The 24,293-nt window shown below is 34.4% G+C and overlaps 1 protein-coding gene across 3 annotated transcripts in view; it reads left to right on the top strand.

The window, feature by feature from the left end:
- CSMD3 (CUB and Sushi multiple domains 3) overlaps positions 1–24,293 on the top strand; it is a 1,240,952-nt gene that overhangs the window by 1,072,799 nt on the left and 143,860 nt on the right. For all 3 annotated transcript variants that reach the window (XM_042923788.1, XM_042923787.1, XM_042923786.1), the window contains 2 exons: positions 5,630–5,726; positions 8,265–8,369. In XM_042923788.1, the coding sequence (XP_042779722.1) occupies positions 5,630–5,726; positions 8,265–8,369 (202 nt within the window). The remainder of the gene's footprint in view (positions 1–5,629; positions 5,727–8,264; positions 8,370–24,293) is intronic.

Below are 24,293 nucleotides of genomic sequence, written 5' to 3'. Positions count from 1 at the left end.
TTGTCTACTTCCATGTCTTTGGCTGCCATTTTGTGCCAGCTGTGCCCAGGACCTGCATCTTAATAGACCGTCAGAAAGCATTTTTTAAAATGAAGAACTGAGGGGGACCTAGGTGGCTCAGTCGGTTAAGTGTCCGACTCTTCATTTTGTCTCAGGTCGTGATCTCACAGTTTGTGAGACTGAATCCCATGTTGGGCTCTGCACTGACAGCACAGAGCCTGCTTGGAATTCTCTCTCTCCCTGTCTCTCTGCCCCTCCCCCATTTGTGTGTGTACACTTTCTGTCTCAAAATAAATAAATAACCTTAAAAAAATAAAAGAACTGAATAAATGATAGTTTTCAAGTGTAAATATCTAACCCAGTGCTTTCACCTAAGCTGCATGTCATTTATTCAACTGCCTGCTGGGCATTTCAACTAAACTTCTTACTGGAATTTCAAATCCATCCTGTTCAAAACTGACTTCGTGATTTTTTCTCATCATTATGGGTATCCTTTCAGTGTTCTCTGTCTCAGAATGAGCCCCTCAATCATTCGGTTGCACAAGCCAGAAATCTTGATAATTTCCCCCCTTTCCTATTCTACACAATGAAATCTGTGGGATCTGTCTTTCACAAATCTTTCAAATAAGTCTATTTCTCTCCATCCATATTGTTACCCTAAGGTTAGGTTGTCATCATCCCTTTCCCAGGGTCTTACTCTCCTCTAATCTGTTCTTCAGAGGGCAAAGACAGTAACCTAAAAATAAAAACCCTGATACTATCACTTTCCTGCTTCAACCGTTCCCTGTATTCTTAACTCCTTGATACAGCTGATTATACCTTTTGTGCTTTGTCCTCCTTTGTCACCACTTATATTCACACTAGTTTAGTTCTTTATAAAAGCCTGGCTCTCGCTTGCCTTTGGGCCTTTGTGCATGCTGTTCCCTTTGCAGGTGACACTCTCCTTGATCCTCCTTTATTTGGCTTATTCTTAGTCATCATTTCTGTCTCAACTTAAAACCAGTTCCTGTGGAAGGCTTTCCGTGAACTTGAGGAAAGGGTAAGTCCCATGCTGCACGTTCTCATAGGTCTCTGTAATTTCCTTATTATAACATCCGTCACATTTTACTGTTACCACTTAGTTAATTACCCATAAGATCTTGAGGGCACTAACTAAATCTGTTCTGGCAACTAGCCAGTGTCTGCCAGTATATGCTCAGTAAATATTTTTAGGATGAACTAATGAATCCCTCCACAAGCAGGGTTTTGGATATTTTAAGGAGTTAGGACAGCATGATGAACTAAGAGGACATTTGCAGAAAACGTGCGTTGTATATCACTTGTCCGAACTAAACACTTCAAAACCAGACAATATCAATGACACTATAAACTCTTTCACTGAGGAAGCGTTTTATTTAATGGTCACACCTTAGAAAACAAAATTTGAATTAAACGGAGCATGTATCAAACTTACAGAATGTGAGGCATACTGGATTTTTAATCTTAAATACTCTAAAGAACTAACCAAAACTTTTTTTTTTCTAATTGATCTCTATATGTATGATAATTTTAGACATACCACTAAATCATAGACCATTATATAGCATATGCACACACATGTGTAATGTGTGATTTGTACTTGAAATTTTACTGCTTTACCTAAAAGCTACTGGCTGGTTTGCCAGGTTTAAAGCAATGCCTATTTTATTTTATTCAGTTAGGATAAATATGTGTGTGAATAAAGAATTAGATGAATGTATAATAAATCATATATGAGATGAAATGTGATAACCACTGATGGAAAGAAAAGAAGAAACATTTAGAATGCTGGAAAAGTTATAAATAATATAGAATGAGCAATCTTTAGAAAGAGCCTCAACAAATAGACTAATTTGTTATATTAATTTTACATGAGATGTTTGTGGGGAGTTGTGTATTCATTTATTTGCCTGTCTATTCTAGCAAAGCATATTGATGGAGAATTCCAAAGGGGCTATCATAACAGAGTTATTAAGCAAAAGAGCAATCTTTATGTGATAGACCTTGGGAAACTTATGTTTGTTACTTAACTGTGTCAACCTGTAGAATGATCATCATGATTAAATATAACCTAACAAGCAAATTAAAATGAAATTTGAATGTCTATATGAGGAATATCTGGCTTTAGTGATTGGAAATTCATTACCCCATGAAGCTACCCTGTTGCCATGATGGACAGCTCCATTTAATGCAAAATTCTTCTGAACAGGGAATCAGTAGCTGCTGCTTTTTAAATCGTTTATTTGACTCTTGTTTGGCCTTTTGTCACTGTGGGTCCTCAGTCATTTCCTTGAGCCACCTACACCTTCTGTGTTTATTGTACCAAATTATATTCACAATTTGACCAGACTCCTAGTGGCAAATTGTGATTACCATGCACTTGAGAGCTTAAAATAGCAGAGGTTGATTCTCTCACAGTACTGGAGGCTGGAAGTCCCAAAGCATTTTTACTGAGCTGAAACTCAGGTGCTAACAGGGTTGTGCTTGGACCCTCCACTCTCCCCTCTGCCCAGGCTCTAGCATTTCCTTGCCTCTTCTAACTTCTGCTGGCTGCCAGGCGTTCCTACGTGTCTGACTATATCACTCTATTTTCTACGCACATGGTCACATTTCCTTTTCTTCTGTATGTGTCAAATCTCCTTTGACATCTTTCTTACAAGAACACTTATGACTGTACTTAGGGCCCATCTGAATAATCCACGATAATCTCCCTATCTCTAGATGTTTAGGTTAATCACATCTGAAAAAAAAATTTTTTTCCATGTAAGGCAATATTTACAGGCTCCAGGGATGAGGACCTGATATCTTTGGAAGCCACTATAGTTAGTCTGTTATACATATGTATGTAGAATTAAATTTTTTTCTTCTCATTAAGGGAATAGGTTTTCCTAGAGACGTCTTCATTTTTGTTTCTATCACTCCTTTGATCTCAATAACTCAGGGAAAGAAGATAAATCGTTAAGTCTCCCCTCTCCCTTTCTTTCCTTATTCAGATTACACAAAATCTGTAGCAAAAATCTGTTGCAAAATAATCTGTTGCAGAATCTGTAGTGACACAGGTGACATTTTAGTTCCTCTTTCTACTATTCATTCCTGCCCCCAATCTACTTCAGTCTTTTATTGCTTCTCACACAGACTACTGCAATAGACATTGAAATTGTCTTGTGTATATATATATATATATATACACACACACACACGTATATATACATACACACACACATATATATATATAAATACACACACACACACACACACACACACACACACACATATATACACATACATGTTTTTAATTTATTTTTTTAATTTACATCCAAGTTAGTTACCATACTGTGTAACAACGATTTCAGGAATAGATTCCTTAATGTCCCTTACCCATTTAGCCCATCTGCCTCCCACCACCCCTCTGGTAACCCTCTGTTCTCCATATTTGAGTCTCTTATGTTTTGTCCCCCTCCCTGTTTTTGTATTATTTTTGCTTCCCTTCCCTTATGAAATTGTCTTTTTACTTGTATTTTCTTCATCCGATGCAATACTGTAGTTAAAGCAGTCCTGGTTATTCTCCTTCTAACCCTTTGGTGGACTACACCTCAATTGCATAGTTATGCTGGTCTTGGGTCTTTATAGTCTCTTGACAAATCCATCTCAGCTAAGTTCAATCCTTTATTCACACTGGACACTATCGTAAACTAAAATTCATTTAATTTTTACAACAATTATGTGAATTAGATGCCTTTATTACAATGATGTGTAAAAGAAGTTGAAGGCACAGATTATCAACTCTTCTAGGGTTACCTGCCAGAGAATAGAGGGAGCCAGAAAGCTGCACATCCAGGCGTCCTCACTCTGCTGTCTCTTGGATTTATCCACTAAGCTCTCTCTATCTAACTTTTCTCTACTTTTGCTAACTTTGCATGCATATTTCCTCTTATGTAAATACCTTCTACTGTGGCTAAATTGGATTACTGATGGTTCACTACATCTGCCTCATGGCTTGCCTCCTCTACATTATTATAACTCAATAGTTTCTTTCAGTGAAAAACCTCTCAATACATTTAACTTATCTCAAATGTCAACTCCTGCGTGAATCCTTACTTTTTTTTTTTTTTTGCAAATGTGATCTTTTCTTCCCCTGAATTGTAAGAAAGGAAAAATCAGATATGAAGAGAGAATTGATTATTGTTTAAGGAAATGATGGTAATATCACAATCATTCAGCTTTAATTCCATTCTGCTTCCTGTTCTGGAACGCTGCCATCGGGCCTAATGCCTGTCACACAGGCAGGGTATCCGTTGCCATGTGGCACTCACCCCTGGAAAAGAGGCACCGGCATTCACTTGAATGGAAGAATGATGATGGTTTATTCTGTGGATAAGAAATTTTTAAGGAATGCAATTGTTATACTTATTTAGTGAATGAGTGCAGTACTTACATTGATGACAGACTTTAGCTAAATAAAATACATTTATTTTAATAAGGTTTGCCCTTCCCTTCCTCTAAAACTATAACATATACACTTCACAGACAGAAAAATGATCACCCCCACGGTTGGGGGTGGGTCCTGTGGGTTCTTGCAAAAACTCACGCTGTGCCAGGCGAAGTGCAGCAAAGTAACACATGCCTCTTTCTTTAAATAACATTTAACAGACATGAGAGGATTGTGCTCCACCATTTCCCTTATCGACTTTAGGGACTTTCACAGTAAGTTAGTTATTATGACTCCATTCATCAAATTATTCTTTAAGAGATATACCCAAATCAGTTATAAAGTATAATTTTGGCCATCCATATTAAGACCTGTTAAAAATGAGCATAGGGGATAATAATTTTTTTTAAATTAAAGAAAGGGAATTGAGCAAAGGTTAGGCAAATAAAGGTAAATAAAACGTATCCAGCATAAACCTAGTTTTTAAGAAAAGTATAAGCTTTTCCCTGTATGCTGGTGGACCACAAATATGGTGATTTCCTGATAGCTAAAGAAAATGTGAAAACGCAATCACTGGCAAGAATCTAACACCCCATGGGCACCTGGGTGGCTCAGTCAGTTGAGCGTCTGACTTCGGCTCAGGTCATGATCTCATGGTTCATGGGTTTGAGCCCCATTTCAGGCTCTGTGCTGACAGCTCTGAGCCTGGAGCCTGCTTTGGATTCTGTGTCTCCCTCTCTCTGCCCCTCCCTTACTCATTCTTTCTCTTTCTGTATCTCTCAAAAATAAATAAACATTAAAAAAAATTTTTTTTAAAGAATCTAACACTCTGAAACATACAAGATGACTAATTGGAACACGTATTGGGATTCCTGACACTAAGATATTAAATTAACCCAAAGCCTTTAATAAAGAAAACGCTCTGAGATGGTGACAGACTTTATCCATGTATGTTCCACCCATAGTGAACACTGCGAGGTGTTTCCACGCTCTTCTTACCCAAGTCAGCTCATGTAGGCCAACACCACAGTAGCAAAGATCAGTTCTGGTAAAGTCCTTCTATGAAGGGTCACGAGGATATGGTCCTGGTTTGGAGTTCTCTCTTCTAATGCGGAGTGGAGGACTATGGTATTTTTATCTTGTTAGAAATACGTGTTCTTATCAGTAATTATTATTTCACAGGTACAGGTTATCAGCTTTGCTACAGAACATAATTGGGATTCTCTGGACTTTTATGATGGTGGAGACAACAATGCTCCACGACTTGGAAGTTATTCAGGTAAATAAAAGAGCTGAGCTTAATTGAAATACAGATGTAATTAGGAATGTAGAAATCTCTCTCTCTTTTTAAAAGACTTTCTAGAACTCTGACTTGGCAGTTTTAATTTCCTTTTTATAAACTATACACAGCAAACTAAATTACAAGGTTAGATGTTTCAAAGGCATTAAAGGTAATGACATTGAAATTGCTGTTTAAAATCTTACTATATTCTAACTATATTTGTGTAATTATTTATTGATGCTTTTATAGTAATGATAATATTTTCAGCTGAGCTGTGGTTCAGGTATGTGTACCCTTTCTCCTTAAATCGTTAAAATTAGACAGTGCTTGGTAATTATGATATATCTACTCAATAGAGTGCTCTGCAGCCATTAAAATAATTTTAGAGACTGTGTAAAAACATGGTATGTTACAAGGTAATGTTGAGTGAGAATAAAGAGAAAATAAAATTATTTCTATGAAATGAATAAAATTATATAACATTAATATATACCCAGGTACCAAGACCAGAAGGTTTTTAAACTTGTTAAGGTTTTTAAAGGTAATTTATGCAACAATCAAGCAGCTTTTTCAGCCTGCGAAAAGTGAAATCAAGTTTTACTTTAATTTTAACTATACTTTTTACTTTAATTATACTTTAACTATAGAAATAGGAACATAGCTAAACTATCAACTTCTACAATTCAGATATACTTAAGTCGGTTTGAATAGTTGTAGGTTTTTCACAGATTTTTAACTAGGGCATAATCAGTTTTTCAGCATTGCCACTGAGGAGAGGAAAGAAGAAATACCTGGAATAGGAGTGACTTGGGTTAGTCATAACAAGTATTTTAGGGGTTCCTGGGTGGCTCAGTCAGTCGAGCATCCAACTCTTGATTTTGGATGGTCCCAGGCTTGTGGGATCAAGCCCCATGTCGAGCTCCATCCATGCTGTGTGGAGCCTGCTTAAGATTCTCTTTCTCCCTCTGCCCTTCTTCCCCTGCCCTCTCTCTCTTTCTCACTCTCAAATTAAAAAAAAAAAAAAAGTATTTTATGTATAGATATGGTGGAAATCTTGGAAGAAATCTTATAACATTTTGAGTATACATTTGTTTAGATTTGATTAAGGGTAATACTTTCTTAATAATAAATACAACAATGAAGATAAAACCAGTGATACATAACAGCTCTTGATTACCAAGTGCTACTAGCCCTGTGTGAGGCTTGTCATACGTTTCCTCATTTGTTCCTTCTAGTAGTTCTGGTCGTAATTGACACTTAGGTTAAGTTGCCTGAGGTTGTACAGCTGATGTTAGAATGAGACCGGGGCCCAGCTGGTGTGACTCCAGAGCTGAAGTTCTTGATCGCTGAGATCTTCTAAGGCACTAAAGGCAGGTCGAGTGAAAGTTTCTGTTTACCTCCATCTTTACTGATTCAATAAGGGTTCCATAGACAGATAAGAGACTGGAGAAGGGGGAAAAAGCAACTATATGTTCTGTAATGAATTCGTCCTGATATTTTCTTTTTATAGAAAGATCAGTGAGTGGTTAAGGTCCAGAGTTGTACAAAATAAATGTAAAATAACTAGTTACTTACAGAAAAAAATGTTGCCACACTATCAACTAATATGCTTGTTGGACATTATCTTAAAACATAGATTTGACACTTATTTTTATGCTTGCCATTTGAAACTGCTTGACTTGTAATCTTAAGGATCTTGAGGTATTACTCAATGCAGATAGTCAAGAAGTAATTGGTTCAAACAGACATTTTATGTTTTCAGCTCAGTATTGGAATAAAGTCAAGTTGATTTCCTTCAGAATTTCAGAAATACACCATTATAGTGTACTTGCTAGGAGACTAAGGCTATAATGTATTTACTAGTGCTAAGGCTAACACTAGTTTATAATTGGGATTTTTCAAACACTACCTACCAGCTTTGCTGTCAGAGTATAAGAAACATCAAGGTACTTGACCTGGTAGAGAAGAACATACACATATTAATAAAGAAAGAAAATAAATGAAATATATATATATATTTATATATATATGTATATATATATAAATATATGTGTATATATATTTATATATATATACATATTTATATAATAAAAAGGGCAATAAATAATAAATAAACATATCCTCTGAACCCATACAAAATCTTAAGATACTATACCATAAAAATCACTACAAACTTTAAAATTAAGGTTATTATTAGCTCATGCATAAAATATTGAAATCCACATGAAATTCCAAACATTTATTTCAGGTGACCTGTAAAATCTACTGCTTTGACTGTCACCCGCTCTTTGTTCCTGCCTATTTTTAGGGACCCATCCAGAGTGATCCCAAAGTCTTTCTCCTTAGAGACAGGCACAAACAATAAAATAAAAGAGAAATGTGGGAGACATATCTTTATTTAAAAATTCCTAAAAAACACTTGACCAATATGTAATTTCACTGGTATTCTATTGGCTGATTAGTAGTCAACTTACTTAGTTTTGCTATAATATTTATTATGTGATCATTGACCTGCCTTTTCAATTATCATTTCAGGAACAACAATACCCCATCTTTTGAATAGTACGTCTAATAATCTATATCTAAATTTCCAATCAGACATCAGTGTTTCTGCTGCAGGATTTCACCTTGAATACACAGGTAAATATAATATCATGTGCTATTCAAGAAATTTAAGAACAAGTTTATATCATTTTTTAAATATTCTTTGAATATAGAAACTGGACTTCATCAAAAAAGAACATTATCTTGTATCTTTAAGCTTTTGATATGCTCTTTCAATTCATTTACAAGACTGTGTCTATAAAATTTTAATTTTTTCATCAGAATTTACAAGTGTACAAATGTGTTCTTCCTTATTATAATTGTAAGTACACTTAGCATGAGATACACCTTCAATTTTTTTTTTAAGTACACAATACAGAAGTGTTAACTATAAGCATGATAACATATAGCAGATCTCTAGAACTTACTCGTCTTACATAACTCGATTTTATACCCATTGTGAGCAGCAACTTCCCATTTCCCCTCCTCCCTGCCCTGGAAATCTCCACTCTGTTTTCTGTTTCTATGAGTTTGACTATTTTAGGTACTGTCCTGTAGTATTTGTCCTTTTTTGTCTGGCTTATTTCATTTAGCATAATGTTTACTAGGTTCATTCATGTTGTTACATTTGGCAGGATTTCCTTCTCTTTTGTAAGACTGAATGATATTACACATTATATGTACATACTATCTTTTCTTTATTCACTTATCTCTTAATGGACATCTAGGTTGTTTCCATATTTTGGCTATTATGAGTAATGCTGCAATAAACACAGGAATGCAAATCTCTCTTTGAGATTCTTATTTCAAATATTCTGTAAATATACTCAGAAGGGATTTCTAGAGCATGTGGTAGATCTACTTCTAATTTTTGTAAATGTTTATTTATGTTTGAGAGAGAGAGAGAGAGGGAGGGAGGGAGACAGGATCCAAAATGTGCTATGCAGACAGCAGAAAGCCCAACCTGGGGCTTGAAATCATGAACTGTGAGATCACTACCTGAGCTGAAGTCAGATGCTTAACTGACAAAGCCACCCAGGCACCCATGCTTCTAATTTTTTTGAGCAACTTTCATACTATTTTCCATAGTGGTTCCCTCAATTTACATTCCCACCAACATTGTATAAAGGTTCAAGTTTTTCCATATTCTCACTAACAGTTTTTTTAAACAAGTAAGAACATTTATAGTTATCAAAAGGAGCACATATCATAACAAAAACTCTAGTTTTGAATATTTATGCACCACATAACATAGCATCAATATTCTTAAAGCAGATAGTCAAGATATATGAGGAGAAATAAATAAAAATGCATTATGAAATTTGCCAAAATTGATCCCAGTACAAAAATTCTAAGTAGAGCAATAATCATAGGAACAATATAGGAAATAGTTGTTTAAAAAACTGTCCCCCCATCCCCATGCCCCAAAATACCAGGTCCAAATGGCTTCACATAGAAATATTGCCAATCTTTAAGGACCAGATAATCCCAATGGTCTTCAATTATTCTATTTCCTGGGGTTCTCATAATATTCTCAGTAGAAAACTATAAAGCATACTCTTTTATAAATATGATGCAGAAATTTTATCTTTTTAGTTCATTGAAATGTAATTTGTGTAGTTTTTGAATTTATATGTGTTGATTTGATATATGTATCTATTACAAAATAGTCACACAATAGACATAGTTAACATCTCCATAGTTCACATAATTGCCTTCTCTTTTTTTTCCTTAGTTCTGTGTGTGTGTGTGTGTGTGTGTGTGTGTGTGTGTGTGTGTATGCGTGTGTGTGTGTGTATGAGAATACTTAAAATCTAGTTTCTTCCCAAGTTTCAAGTATATAATACAATATTGATAACTACTGCCACCATGTTGTATATTAGACTCCCAGAATTTATTTTATAACTAGAAGTTTGTATTCTGACTTACATCACTCTATTTTTTTCCACCTTCCAGCCCCTGGCAACCACCATTCTTCTCATTGTTTCTAAGATGCAAGATGAATGAATCTTTCTTGGATTCCACATACAAATGAGATTTATTTGTTTTCTCTCTGAGTATTTCATTTAGCATAATGCCATGCATGATGTTGCAAATGGCAGGATTTCCTAGTTTTTTTGTGACTGAATAATATTTAATTTTATACATATGCCACACTTCTTTATCTATTCATTCATAGATGGATACTTAGGTTGTTTCCATGTCTTGGCTATTGTGAATTAGGCTGTAGTGAACATGGGAGTACAGATATCTCTTCCACATCCTCATTTTATCTCCTCTGGATGCATGCTTAAAGATGGGATTGCTGGATTATATGATATTTATTATTATTATTTTTTTTAAGGAACCTCCAGACTCTTATCCATACTGGCTGTACCAAATTTTATTCTTACCACCATTCAAGAGGGCTTCCCTTTTACCACATCCTCAGTAATACTTGTTATCTTGTTTTCTTGGTGATCTTCATTCTAACAGGTGTAAGGTGACATCTTAACTGTGCTTTCAATTTGCGTTTCCCTGGTGGTTAGTGATAAGGATCCTTTTATGTGCCTGTTAGCCATTTGTTTATCTTCTTTAGAAAAATATCTGTTCAGATCCTCTGCCAATTTTTTTAATCAGGTTGCTTTTAATAGGTTTTTTGTTTATTCTTGTTGTTGTTTTGACTTGCTATTGAGTTATATGAGTTTTTTTATATATTTTGGATATTAACCCCTTATCAAATACATGGTTTGTAAATATATCTTCCCCCCCATTTTGTAGGTTGCATTTTCATTTTATTGATTGCTTCATTTGCTGTGCAGAAGTTTTTGTTTTTTTATTTGATGTAGACTTATTTACTTTCATTGGTTGTTTATACTCCTGGTGTTATATCCAAAAAAATCAATGCCAATACCAAGGTCAAGGAGCTTTTTTTTGTATGTTTTCTTCTAGGAATTTTACAGTATTAGGTTTTATGTTTAAGTCTTTAATCCATTTCCAATTAATTTTTATGAGTAGTGTGAGAGATACAATTTCATTCTTCTGCGTGTGATTAAACAGTTTCCCCAGCACCATTTATAGGGAAAATACTATACTTTCCCTGTGAGTATTTTTGGCTCCTTTGTCAAATGTTAATTGGCTGTATATGTGAGGGTTTATTTCTGGACTCTCAGTTCTGTTACACTGATGTATGTGTCCATTTTTATGGCCATACTGTTTGATTACTATAGCTTTGTAATAGTTTGAAATCATAAAGCCTCCAGCTTTGTCTCAGGATTACTTTGGGTATTCAGGGTCTTTTGTGGTTCCATGAATTTCTGTCTCTGTGAAATCATGCTTTTGAAATTTTGACATGGATTGCATTGGCTGTATAGGTGGCTTAAAAGTGGTTAAATTTGTTCCCAAATTTTATCTTTGTTACTGTTTATGCTATTGTAAATGAGATTGTTTTATTTTTCAGATATTCTGTTTTCAGTATATAATAACACAACTAATTTCTGAATGCTGATTTTGTATCCTGTAATTTTATTGAACTTGTGATTAGTTGTAACAGATTTTGGTGGAGTCTCTAGGATTTTGTTTACATAAAAATCACATCATTTACTGACAGAAACCATTTTACTTTCCTTTATGGTTTGGATGTCTTTAATTTCTTTTTCTTGGATAATTACTCTGGTTAGAACTTCCAGTACTATGTTGAATAAGAGTCATGAAAATGGGCAACTTTAGTCTTCTCTATCTAGAGGAAAAGGCTTCAACTTTTCACCACTGTGTTTGACATTAGCTGTGGACTTTTCATATATGGCCTTCATTAAATTCAGTTTCATTACTTCTATACCCATTTTTTCAAGAGTTTTTATCATGAAATGATGTTTTATTTTGTCAAATGCTTTATCTGTGTCTACTGATATTGTCACATTATTTTTATCTTTCATTCTATTAGTGTGATGTATCACATTTTTTGATCAGCGTATGTTGAACCATCTTTGCATTCCACACATAAATCCCACTTGATGGTGGTGTATGGTGCTTTTGATGTGCTGTTGAGTTCAATTTGTTAGTATTTTGGTTAAAAAAATTATATCTATATTCATCAGGGATACTGACCTGTCATTTTTCTTTTCTTGTGGTGTCCTTGAAAAACTCTTCAGTTTTTCAGAAGATTTTGAAAAGGATTGGCACTTAATACCTTTTTAAATGTTTGGTAAAATTCACCTATGAAGCTATTCAGTCCAGGACTTTTCTTTATTAGAAAGTTTTTGATTACTAACTCAATCTCTTACTCATTCTTGGTCTGCTCAGATTTTCTATTTCTTCATGTTTTAGTTGGTAGGTCATATGTTTCTAAGAATTTGTCCATTTCTTATAGATTATCCAATTTTTTGGTGTGTAATTGTCATGGCAGTCTCTTGTGATCCTTTTTATTTCTGTGATATCAGTATAATGTCTCTTCTTTCATTTCTGGTTTTGTTTAAGCTTTCTCTCTCTCTCTCTCTCTCTCTCTCTCTCAGTTAATGATTCTGATGTTATGTCAATTTTGGGTATCTTTTTAAAAATCAGCTCTTAGTTTCTTTGTCTTTCTGTTGTTTTTCTTTTCTCTATTTCATTTATTTGTACTCTAATCTTTGCTACTTCCTTTATTCTGCTAATTTTGGCTTTAGTGTATTCTTTTTCTAGTTCCTTAGGATACAAAGTTAGCTAATTTATTTGAGATATTTCTTTTTTTTTAACGCAGACTGATGTTTATTGCTATAAACTTCCTGTCACAACTGCTTTTGCTATATCCCATAAGTTTTTGTATGTTGTGTTTCTCTTTTTGTTTGTTCAAGATATATTCTTTTAATTTCCCTTTTGATTTATTCTTTGAATCACTATCTGTTTATGAATGTACTACTTGATTTCCACATATTTGTGGATTTTCCAGTTTTCCTACTTTTGTTGATTTCTAGTTTCATGCCATTGTAGTTGGAAAAGAGTTTTGATATGATTTCACTCTTAACTTTTCTAAGATCATGTAATACATGATCTATCCTGGATAATGTTCTGTATGTACTCAGGAAAAAAGCATGTATTTTGCTGCTCTGGAAGGAATGTTCTGTATATGTTTATTAGGTTTATTTGGTCTAAAGTATAGTTCAAGTCCAATATTTTCTATATGCTTTTCAATCTAGATGATCTGTGTATTTTTGAAAGTGAAGTACTGATGTCCCCTACTATTATTGTGTTGTCTATTTTTTTCCTTCAGATCTGTTAATATTTCCTTATTATATTTGGGTGCTCTGATGTTAGTGGCATATATATTTATGATTAGTATATCCCTGTGATTAAACGATCTAATTATTATGCAATGGCTTTATCTCTTGTTACATCTTTTGAGTTAAAGTTTATATTGTGAAATATAAGCATAGCCACCACTCCTCTCTTTTGGTTTCCACTTTCATGGAGTATCTTTTATTATCCCTTAACTGTGAGCATATGTGTATCCTTGAAGCCAAAATGAGTCTCTAGTAAGCAGCATATAGTTGTTTGGTGGTGAATCCATTCAGCTACTCTATGTCTTTTGCTTGGATAATTTCATCAATTTACATGTAGAGCAATTATTTATAAGTAAGAACTTACTAATACTGTTTTATCAATTATTTTCTGACTTTATTATTATCCCTCCCCTTTTTTTTTTCTTCTTCCCTTGCACTTTTCCTTTGTGAATAAGATGATTTTCTATTGTGGTATGCTTTGATTCCCTTGTCTTTATCTTTTATGTATCTTGTGGGCTTTTGTGGTAACTATGAGACTTACATAAAATATCTTCTAGATATAGCTATTTTACACTAACAACTTAATTTCATTTGCATAAAAAATCTCTGTCTTTTCACTCCCCTCTTTGTTTTTTTTTTTTTTTTTGATGTCACAATTTACCTCTTAGTTTTTAAAAAAAATTTTTTTTTAACGTTTATTTATTTTTGACACAGAGAGAGACAGAGCATGAATGGGGGAGGGTCAGAGAGAGGGAGACACAGAATCTGAAACAGGCTCCAGGCTCTGAGCTGTCAGCACAGAACCTGACGCGGGGCTTGAACTCACGGACCGCGGGATCATGACCTGAGCCGAAGTCGGACGCTTAACCGACTGAGCCACCCAGGCGCCCCTACCTCTTAGTTTTTTGTATTCACTAACAAATTATTATAACTATAGTTATTTTTAAAATGTTTGTCCTTTACATTTATGCCAGACTTAAGTGGTTAATACCCTATCATATTACAGTATTAAAGTATTGTGAATTTGAATATATACTTACCTTTGCCAATGTGTTGTATATTTTTATGTGTTTTCATATTACTAATTAGTTTCCTTTCATTTCAGCTTGAGTGAGAGCTTTCTACATTTCTTGTAAGATGTGTCTAGTGGTAATGAACTCTTTCAGCTTTTGTTTATTTGGGACCATCCTGATCTCTCCCTCCTCTGAAGTCCTCTGATGGACCACTTTACTGTATAGAGTATTCTTGCTTTATAGTTTTATTATTTCAGCACTTTGACTATAACATTGCTCTTTCTCCTTGGCTGTAAGGTTTCTCCTGAGAAAGTCACTGATTGCCCTGTACAGGTCCCCTTGTAAATTATAAGCTTCTTTTCTCCTACTATTTTAAAGATTCTCTTTGTCTTTGAATTTTGACAGTTTTATTATAATTCATCTTGGAGAATATCTCTTTAAGTTGAGTTTTTTGGGGGGCCAAATTCATAGAACTTGGATGTCCAAATCTCTCCCCAGAATCTTGGAAGTTCTTGGCTATTTCTGTAACAAGCTTTCCACCTGCTTTCCTTTGTCTTCTTCTCCTTTTGAGATCCTACTAATTCACAGATTGTGAACAGATCTTTTTGTTAAACTTCTCATGTTGAACATATATTGTTTTATTGATTTTGTTGAATTATTTTTCCATGGTTTTTGTTTTTTTTTTTTTTTTTCATAGGTCATTGAGCTTCCTTCAAGCAGGTATTTTGAATTCTTTTTCAGGTAAATTGCAGAACTCCATTTCTTTGAGGTTTATTACTGGAAAATTATTGTGTTCTTTGGTGGCGCCACGTTTTCTGGACTAAAATAGTTTCCCTGTCTTTACTGACTGACTTCAGGAGAGAAACATCTTCCTTCAGCCCTATTGGTGATTTTGAGGCTTTCTCAGACCTTCTATGAATATGCATGCTCCACACTTCTTTCTCCCTTCTCTTCAGCTTCTATGCCTTCTCTTAATCCTGTAGAGCTGGGCTGGGTACTAATGACCTCTCTTCTGTTTTCCCAAGGGTGTCTCTAAGTGCTCAAGTCTGTGATCTCTTCCAGGTCCACAAATCTGGGCCAAATTTCTGCACATACTCAGTCGCTGTTTGTAAAAACTTGCTCTTGCTATTGTTGAGAGCATGCACAGGAGGTCAGCCATGCTGTATTAGGGTGTGTGGAAGAGGCATCAAAGTACTGCAGGTGCCCATGGGCTAGTGAGGAGATCCATGGTTGAGGTGTCCATCCTATTGGCTCATCAGCAGGCCTTCTAATGGACATAATTAGTAGGATCCTCATCCCGTTGGTGTATTTCTTTGTGAGCTCTGACTTCTCTTTTCCCATATACTCACCTGCCCTTAGTTTCTCAGGCCATGATTCAATATTGTGGATAAGGCAAGAGAGAGATTGTCTTTTTCCTCTCTGGCAGCATCTTGCACAGCTGGAAAAGTCAGACACCCACTCACACACTGTCACTTTCCACAACAGGAGAAATCACGGGTCAATAGGGGATCACTTAACACTGCCTTGGGGGAGTGGTAATGAAGGTAAAACCAAATTCTTCCTCTTATCCTCATCAATGTGTCAACTTTGATTATTGTTTGTTTGTTTGTTTTTATTCCAATGGTGTGTTGGACTGCTGTCAAAATCCTGGACCTCCATACAGGGTCTCTCATTCATGGGTGATTGTGTAATTCAGTGTTCTATGAAGCTTTTAGACTGTGGCTCAGAGGGCCTGGAGTTAGTTCAAAGGGCACTTTCAGAATCTACAGCCAGCAACAAAGTCTATACACCAATTATCTGATGTATTGGTAGGTGAGACTCCTCCTGGATCTCTTGGCATATTTATTGATGACAGAACCAAAGGCAAATGGGTTGCCAAGTTCAAGTTCTCAGGGCTATGCAATTGTTTTTGAGTCAGCCACCTAGGTGCTGGTCTGTGTTCTCCAAATGACTTTTCTCATTCTTGGACTGTACTGGGGTGTTACCCCTACCTGTATCCCACATTTCTCACAAAGACATTTTGTCCATTGATGGCTGCTACATTGTTGTTGCTAAGGGGAGGATATAATGAGGGACATATTATTCGGTCATCTGGTGGACTCTGTCTTTTTGTTTTTCCTATGAGTCTTTTTTTTTTTTTTGACAATAGTCATCCTAATAGATGTGAGGTGATAGCTCATCATGTGGTTTTGACTGGCTTGCATTGTCCTGATGACTAGAGGTGCTGAGCTTCTTTTCATATCCCTGTTGGTCATTTTATGTCATCTTTGGAGAAATGTCTAAGTCCTTTGCCTGTTTTTAAAATAAGATTATTTATTTTCTTGTTATTAAGTTGCAGGAGTTCCTTATATATTTTGAGTATTAACCCTGTATCAGGTATGTGATTTGCACATATTTTATCCCGTTCTTTAGGTTACTTTTTGCTCTGTTGATTCTTTTGCTGTGCAGAAGCCTTTTATTTTGATGTTGCCCACTTGTTTATTTTTGCTTTTATTTCTTAGGCTTTTATGTCACATCCAAGAAATCATTGCCAAGACTAGTCATGACACTTTCCTCTATGTTTTCTTCTAGGGACTTTACATTTTCAGATCTTCTATTTAAAACCTTAATCCATTTTGCATTAATTTTTGTGTATGATGTCAGAAGGGTCTATTGTTATTCTTTTGCTTGTGGACATCCAGTTTTCCCAACATCATTTGTTGAAGAGATTATTCTCTCCCCATTGTGTATTTTGGCACCTTGGACAAAGATAAGTTGATGTGGGTTTGTTTCTGGATTCTCTGTTTCATTCTTCTATATGTCTATCTTTATTGCAGTACTGTAATGTTTTAATTATTGTAGTTTTGTAATATATTTTGATATGAGGAAGTGTGATGTCTCCAGTTTTGATCTTCATTCTCAAAATTGCTTTGGCTACTTTGAATCTTTTGTAGTTGCATATAAATTTTAGGATTATTTATTTATCTAATTCAGTAAAAAATGCCATTGGATTTTTGATAGTGACTGCATTGAATCTGTAGATTAGTTTGGATATTATGGACTTTATAACAACATTATGTCTTCTAATTCATGAACATGGAATAGTTCTCCATTTATTCCATATTTTTGGAAAATACTCCAATAATTTTTCAGTATCTTCCATCAGTGTTTTGTAGTTTTCTATGTATAAGTCTTAACCTCCTTGGTTAACTTTATTCCTAAGTGTTTTATTATTTTTGATGCTACTGTAAATAGGATTATTTTCTAAATTTCCTTTTCAGATACTTCAGTGTTAGTGTATCAAATTACAACTGATTTCTGACATTTTGTATAGAAACTTTACAGACTTCATTTATTAGTTCTAACAGTGTCCTATGGAGTTAGATTTTTCTACATATAAGATCATGTCACCTACAAACAGAGATACCTCCATTACCTTGTTAATTTTGATCGGTTTTTTTTCCTCCCCAATTTCTTTGGCTAGGATTCCAGTAGTATGCTGAATAGAAGTGACAAGGATTGGGCATCCTTTTCTTGCTCCTGATATCAGATGAAAAGCTTTTAGATTTTTTTACTGTTGAGTATTCTGATAGGTGTGGGTTTTTCATGTATGGCTTGTATTATTTTGAGATGCATTCCATTACATCTAATTTGTTGGGAGGTTTTATTAGAAAAGGATGTTGTATTTTGTCAGATGCTCTTTTCTGCATCTATTAAGATAATCTTTATCCTTTATTCTGTTATTGTAGTATATCACATTTATTTGCGTATGTTGAGCCATTCTTGCATCTCAGGGATAAATCCATTTGTTCATGGTGTATAATCCTTTTAGTGTGCTGTTTAATTTGGTTTGCTATTATTTTATTATGGATTTTTGCTTCTCTTTCATCAGGCATGTTGTCCCATAGTTTTCTTATAATATATTTGGCTATGACCATCAGGGAAATGAATTGAGAACTATTTCCTCAATATTTTGGAAGAGTTTGAGAAAGATCAATGTTAATTCTTTAAATGTTTAGTAAAATTTACCCTGAAGTCATCTGTTCCTCGGCTTTTCTTTGCTGGAAGGTTTTTGGTTACTTATTTAATCTCCATATTCATTATTGGTCTATTGAGATTTTTCTATTTCTACATAATTTATTGGGGTAGATTGTATATTTCCTGGAGATTTTCCATTTCTTCTAGGTTACCTGATTTCTTGGTGTATAATTGTTTATAGTGATTTCTTAAGATCCTTTTTATTCCTGTGATATCAGTTGTAATGTCTTCCCTTACAAGTATTGTTTAATTGTGAGAAGAACTGGATTCTTTAGATATTTTAAAGCTATAATTGGAGTAAGTGACTTTTCTGGTAGCACAGAATATATATATTAATTTCCCAACCCTCTCTGAAACTTTTAGACACAAAAATGGCTTATGTACCCTAGCTAAATGCATTTATGAGACATATATGATTGTTTATTTTGCTACATAAAATTATCACAAGTGTAATGGGTGGTTATTTTGGCGATTTTGGGGTTTACTGTCTCCCGACAAGGTAAACCCCAGGAAGACAGAGTCAGCCGTTAATCTAGGACCATGTCCATTTAGGATCTCCTTTTGTCTCTTGCACTAAGTGCAGTCCTTGAATCTTAGACCTTCAAAATACATTTGTTGGCTGTGATACAGCACTTAGAAGTAGAAGTTAAATAAATAATATTGCCATATATTATTAACATCAGTACACCTATACTGATGTTGGTGTTCATCAAAGGATTTAATACCTTAGCCTATACACATTTTGTAATTCTGTTGGTTTCTGTTGTGTGACGGTAACCCATTGAGTATTATTTCCTTAACATCATTTTCCAGGCCACTCAATCCATCACTCTAACTTCATTACCTATACTGGAATTTCTGATAAAATAGAAACTCTCTGTGGGAAGGAACAGAAGCTACAATGATAGGCATGCACTAATAAATACTGGTCAATTGCTTCTGGACAATGTTTTTGTGTTTGTTTTATTTTGAAGTTTATTTTCCAGCTATTGCTACCTCAAACACAATGTCATTGTAATGTAAATAGATGACAAATTAGTAAAAGAAGATTCATTCATTCATTGTTCATTCAACCAGAAATATACGGAACAGCTACTGTGTATCAGACACCATGCTTAATATAGAAAATGCAAAGATAAATATGTCACTATATCTTTCTTTGAGAAGATCACAGTCTCATAGGAGAGACAGAAAGGTAAAGCAGTAACACAGTGCTATAAATTTAGGAATAGAGATATTTATGGTAGAGTACACAAAAGTGGTAAGTAATCAGCTCCATTTAGGAAGTTCAGGAAATACTTTAAATAGGAGGTGACACTTAGACTGAATCTTAACAAATAAGCAAGAATTTTGGTTAGACAAGGAGTATTGGGTATTCTTAGCATGAAAATTTCATGTTCAGACAGAGCTGTGATATACAGTACATTTGGAGAAGTACACCTAGTTCAGTAAGATTATTGTATAAAGCTTGAGGCAGCACTAGAAACTAAGGCTGCTTATATAGTCAGGGCTACTTCTGAAAGGTGTAGGATGTCATCAGAAATTTGATGTCATTATAGATAATAAAGTTAAAAAGCAGCATATGTTTTGATATTTATTCATAATATAGATTATTAAATTAATTATTATAATCACAAAGAAATTGAAGAAAGTTTTTTTTAAGTCCCTTATATATACAACTTTTGCATTTTTTAAATGTTTCATTGAATGTCAAATAGGTCCTTTATTTGTATAAGATACATAATATAAGATCAATAAAACTTAATGGAATTGCTTACCCAATTATCTATAATTTTTCAAATGTTTCTTTTGGTTAGAAACTCTTAATTATGTTGAATACATGAAGGAAATTGAGCCATTTCCATAATAGGTGTTAATAATGCATAGCTGCTTACTCTAAGAACAAAGAATTGAGAGTTTGATATTTTCAAGGGAAAACAGTGACTAATGTATTTAAATCTCACAAATTTAGGTCACAGAAACCAATATATTTGAGAGAAAAGAAATGCTGGAAATATAACTTAAGCATCTTTAATCTTGATTTCTAATTTAAAGAGTAGAGTTGATTACCTAACCATGTCAAGGAAAGTCTGATGAGAGTTGTAGAGGGATTAGAAGATAAATGAGATAAATCTCTATCTTCATCAAGTGTAAACTTTATTACATGAAGTTTGTTTTTGCCCAAATTTGTGATTATTTATCTGACTATCTTAGGAGGTAGTTTTAGTTCTATAAAAATAAGCAATCAACGAATGCTAGGATTTTCTAAGTTAGTTATCAGGACCCAACTCAAGAATGGCAAAGAACTCACCATTGGTAATGAATGAGCATAAGAATAAATGATGTATCCATGTATATTATATGTGCAGTTGCTTTGAAAAATAATACTTCTAACTCTCCCAATAGTCTAGAGGCTACTCACCAGGAACGACATTTAATTTGTTAACTTTGAGGTCACACAATTCAAAGTAAATATTCACATAATGGTTCTTTGACTTCAAACTGATCCCCAGATATTTCTTAAGAATTAGTAGATATCTTGATTCTCCACCCATGAGAAAAACAAAGAAAAAAGCTCGGTACTGTGTGTAGGCAATCTAAGGACAATATTCACTGTATTTTTCAAAAACCACAAAGTGGAATCTATTAGAAGGTGATAAGATGACAACCAAAATTTACAAACATTGTGTTGAGGGACCTTAACTAACACATCAAACCATTTGCTGGATGTTCCCTTTTATTTGGAACAAAATTCTAAAAAATTTCCTGGATTAAAATAAACAGAATAAAAAATACCAGTACTACAAAAAGCATGTAAATTTTCATTAAAACATTAATTTTTATCAAATCATAAGTTAGTGGAAAAAAGTTAAAATATTCTCCAGGTAGAAAAAGACCATTCGTTTTGGGGAAATTGAATGAATGCTCACTAAATAGTTAGACTTGGTAATGTTGTCACTTAAGCATGCTTTCATTGCATGTGTTGTTTTTAAACAAAGCTAATGAATCTAAATTTAAATAGGAACTATAAGTAGAAAGATGAAGAAGCGTAGAGAAATAGTTGGAAAAAAAATAAAGTTAGGGAGTATAGGAAAAGAGGGGTGATTAGGACAGGGAGACAGATAAATAGAAAGCAGAGAGAAGAGAGAAAATGATACATTTAGTGGACAGTGGTGAAGTCAGTGCCAGAGAATGCCTAATGTTCTTTTAATTAGTTAAAAGTTTTGGAATATTCTTCATATTTTCAAATCTATTTTCTAACCAATAAGGACATGAACATAGTATTTGTGAAATACTGAGTAAATGCAAGAGAATGAAGGGGAGGTTGAACAAGGAAATTTAAGTCCAGCTTTAGAAAATTGAAATGACTAAGAACTTCTGCTCTAGTCTTCGAGAACAAATTTATAAACACGCGATGGCAGTGTATTTTGCTGCTTTGTTACTAACAGATTGGAAAGCAGGTATAATACATTTAGTGGATCAACCACGGCTGGATCCTGGAGCAGCCGTGGTTTTGGTGCAGTGTCCAGCAAAGTTATCTCAAAGGCTGTCTGATCACTCAGTGCACACTGGAGTATATCCCTTCCGGTAATGCTACAGATTACATCCAAGCACAGTGGCTTGCTTGTGTGTGTGTGTGTGTGTGAGCACACGTGCATGTGTGTGCATGCATGTACAAATAATCTATCTTGTTTGTGGAAGAAGTATCTTAATTTCTGTCAAGTTTTGAAATCTTCCCTTAGTGAAGAAACAATTATTTTGTAGTAATGCAAGAAACTGACCACTTGCACAGGTAGGTTATATTAACTGGTCATAAAAATTTTAAAGAACTTATTTGTTTTCAGAAGCACCACCCCCCCAAATTGTGATTGAGGTATAAAAACACAATGGCCTCAGTAAGAGGAAACTATTTTTTAGTGAATAGAAATAAAGACTATGTGAAAAAAATTCATATTTATGTTTTGATACATAGAAAAAGCAAAATGCTCAAGCAGTTGGGTACTAGGAAAATACTGTGTGTGTGTGGTTGTGTGTGTGTGTTATAAAAAAGGGTAGTTATATTAACTTTTCTTCACTGAAAAGACACCTATTTCACTGCATATATTTGGCATTTCATTTCTGGCAGCTTCTGAGATAAAAGTTCTGCCCACAGGATAACATAAGGAGGGACTCACAATGGGGAAATAACAGTCTCAAAAATGCCAGCAACAGATGCCCAAAACTTTAAGGTTTGCTATAAAAAGGACAGGTTTCGTGTTTGTTTGTTTTGTTTTTAACGAAGAAAGTAGACTCTTCCTATATTCCTAGAGGATGATTTTAAATAGTAAAGCTTTCAGAAAACATGGCCGGTGTTCTTCTGTCTTAGGAAATGGAAATTTGGCTGAGATTCCTTCAAACAAGTGAGTATATTCTCTGATTTTCCTACTCACTCGTGAGGCTTTTAGGAAACAAATTCTAGATTATCTGATGGTACAATTACTAAACAGATATGTCTTGCTTATTGTATACTTAGAAGGTAAATGCTGACAAATAGGCTGATTTTATCATAGTGATCGTTTCCTTCTTTAACTTGAGATCATGACATTTTAACTCAAGACTGCCTGACAATTATGATTATGATTAACATCAGACAAATCTGATGTTCCTTGAGCCCAATCTATCCTTCCCACGCCTTGATCTCATTATTTCTAGAGACCAATTTTGATCATTTCAATGTCATTGTTTTCCTATTACCTATTAAAGAAAGGCAACATTCTTTAGCCTCTAACTCCAACAGTAATTTCTTATGTCATCTTTTACCACATGTATGTTGTAAGATTTCCCCACTTAATCAAATAATTGTTTCCTAGATATAACATGCTTTTCCTCTTTTCTCCTCTTCCCATTCATTTCCTCCAGCTGACATGCCCCACTTTTTTTTTTTCTTTTTCTGGCTGTATAGCTCTTAGTTTTATCTATTACCCTAAATCTTAATTGATCCAATCAGCTCATTCTAGAAGTGATTTTCTTCTTTTTCTGGATTCTGATATCCCTCTTTCACTCCCTCAATGCCTTTTATTTATTAATTCAACAAATATTTACTGAACACTTGTGTGTCAGTTCATATTTGTGAACAAAAGAGACCATATCCTATAGCCTTCTTGGAGCTTGTAGTCTAGCAGGTGAAGACATAAAAGACAAAAATTTAAAGTTTTTAAGCTGTAAATGTAAATTATTAAGCTGCAGAGCCCTTCAGAAAGTGACAAATCGTAGAAGAAGATAGAAGGAGGGTTGAGGGATCCAAAAATGTTAGGGCTACAGAGAGGATGTTATGAAGGGCAGACCTTCAAGAGAAGGTGACATTTGAGCATAGCTAGAAGGCTGTGCAGGAAGAGAGTTTGCTGGAATGTGAGGAAAGGGTGTTAGAGGATACCCAGAGCAGACACCCTAAAACATAAGGATGATGAAGAGCAAGAAGGCAAGAGTAGGAGGAAATGAGGTGAGAGAGAGAAGGGAAAATGGCGGTCTTGTAGGCTATTGTAAGGATGTAATTTTTCCCTCCAGTTGTAAAAGAACTCGTTAGGAAGTTTTGAGCAGAGAAATGGCATGCCCTGACTTATAAGGTACTGTAGGGTGCTTTGCAATTACAAATGTTTAGTAATTTTAATTAGCATTTTTGAATTATTTCTCAATGAATATTAAGCTAGAAAGGTAGGTGAATATTAAGCTACTTGAGTATATTGTATATCATTTATTTCTGATATTGTGCAACACAA

Source organism: Panthera leo, chromosome F2 (genome assembly GCF_018350215.1).
Source record: "Panthera leo isolate Ple1 chromosome F2, P.leo_Ple1_pat1.1, whole genome shotgun sequence".
Lineage (NCBI taxonomy): Eukaryota > Metazoa > Chordata > Mammalia > Carnivora > Felidae > Panthera > Panthera leo.
This window is presented reverse-complemented; position numbering and strand designations above follow the sequence as displayed.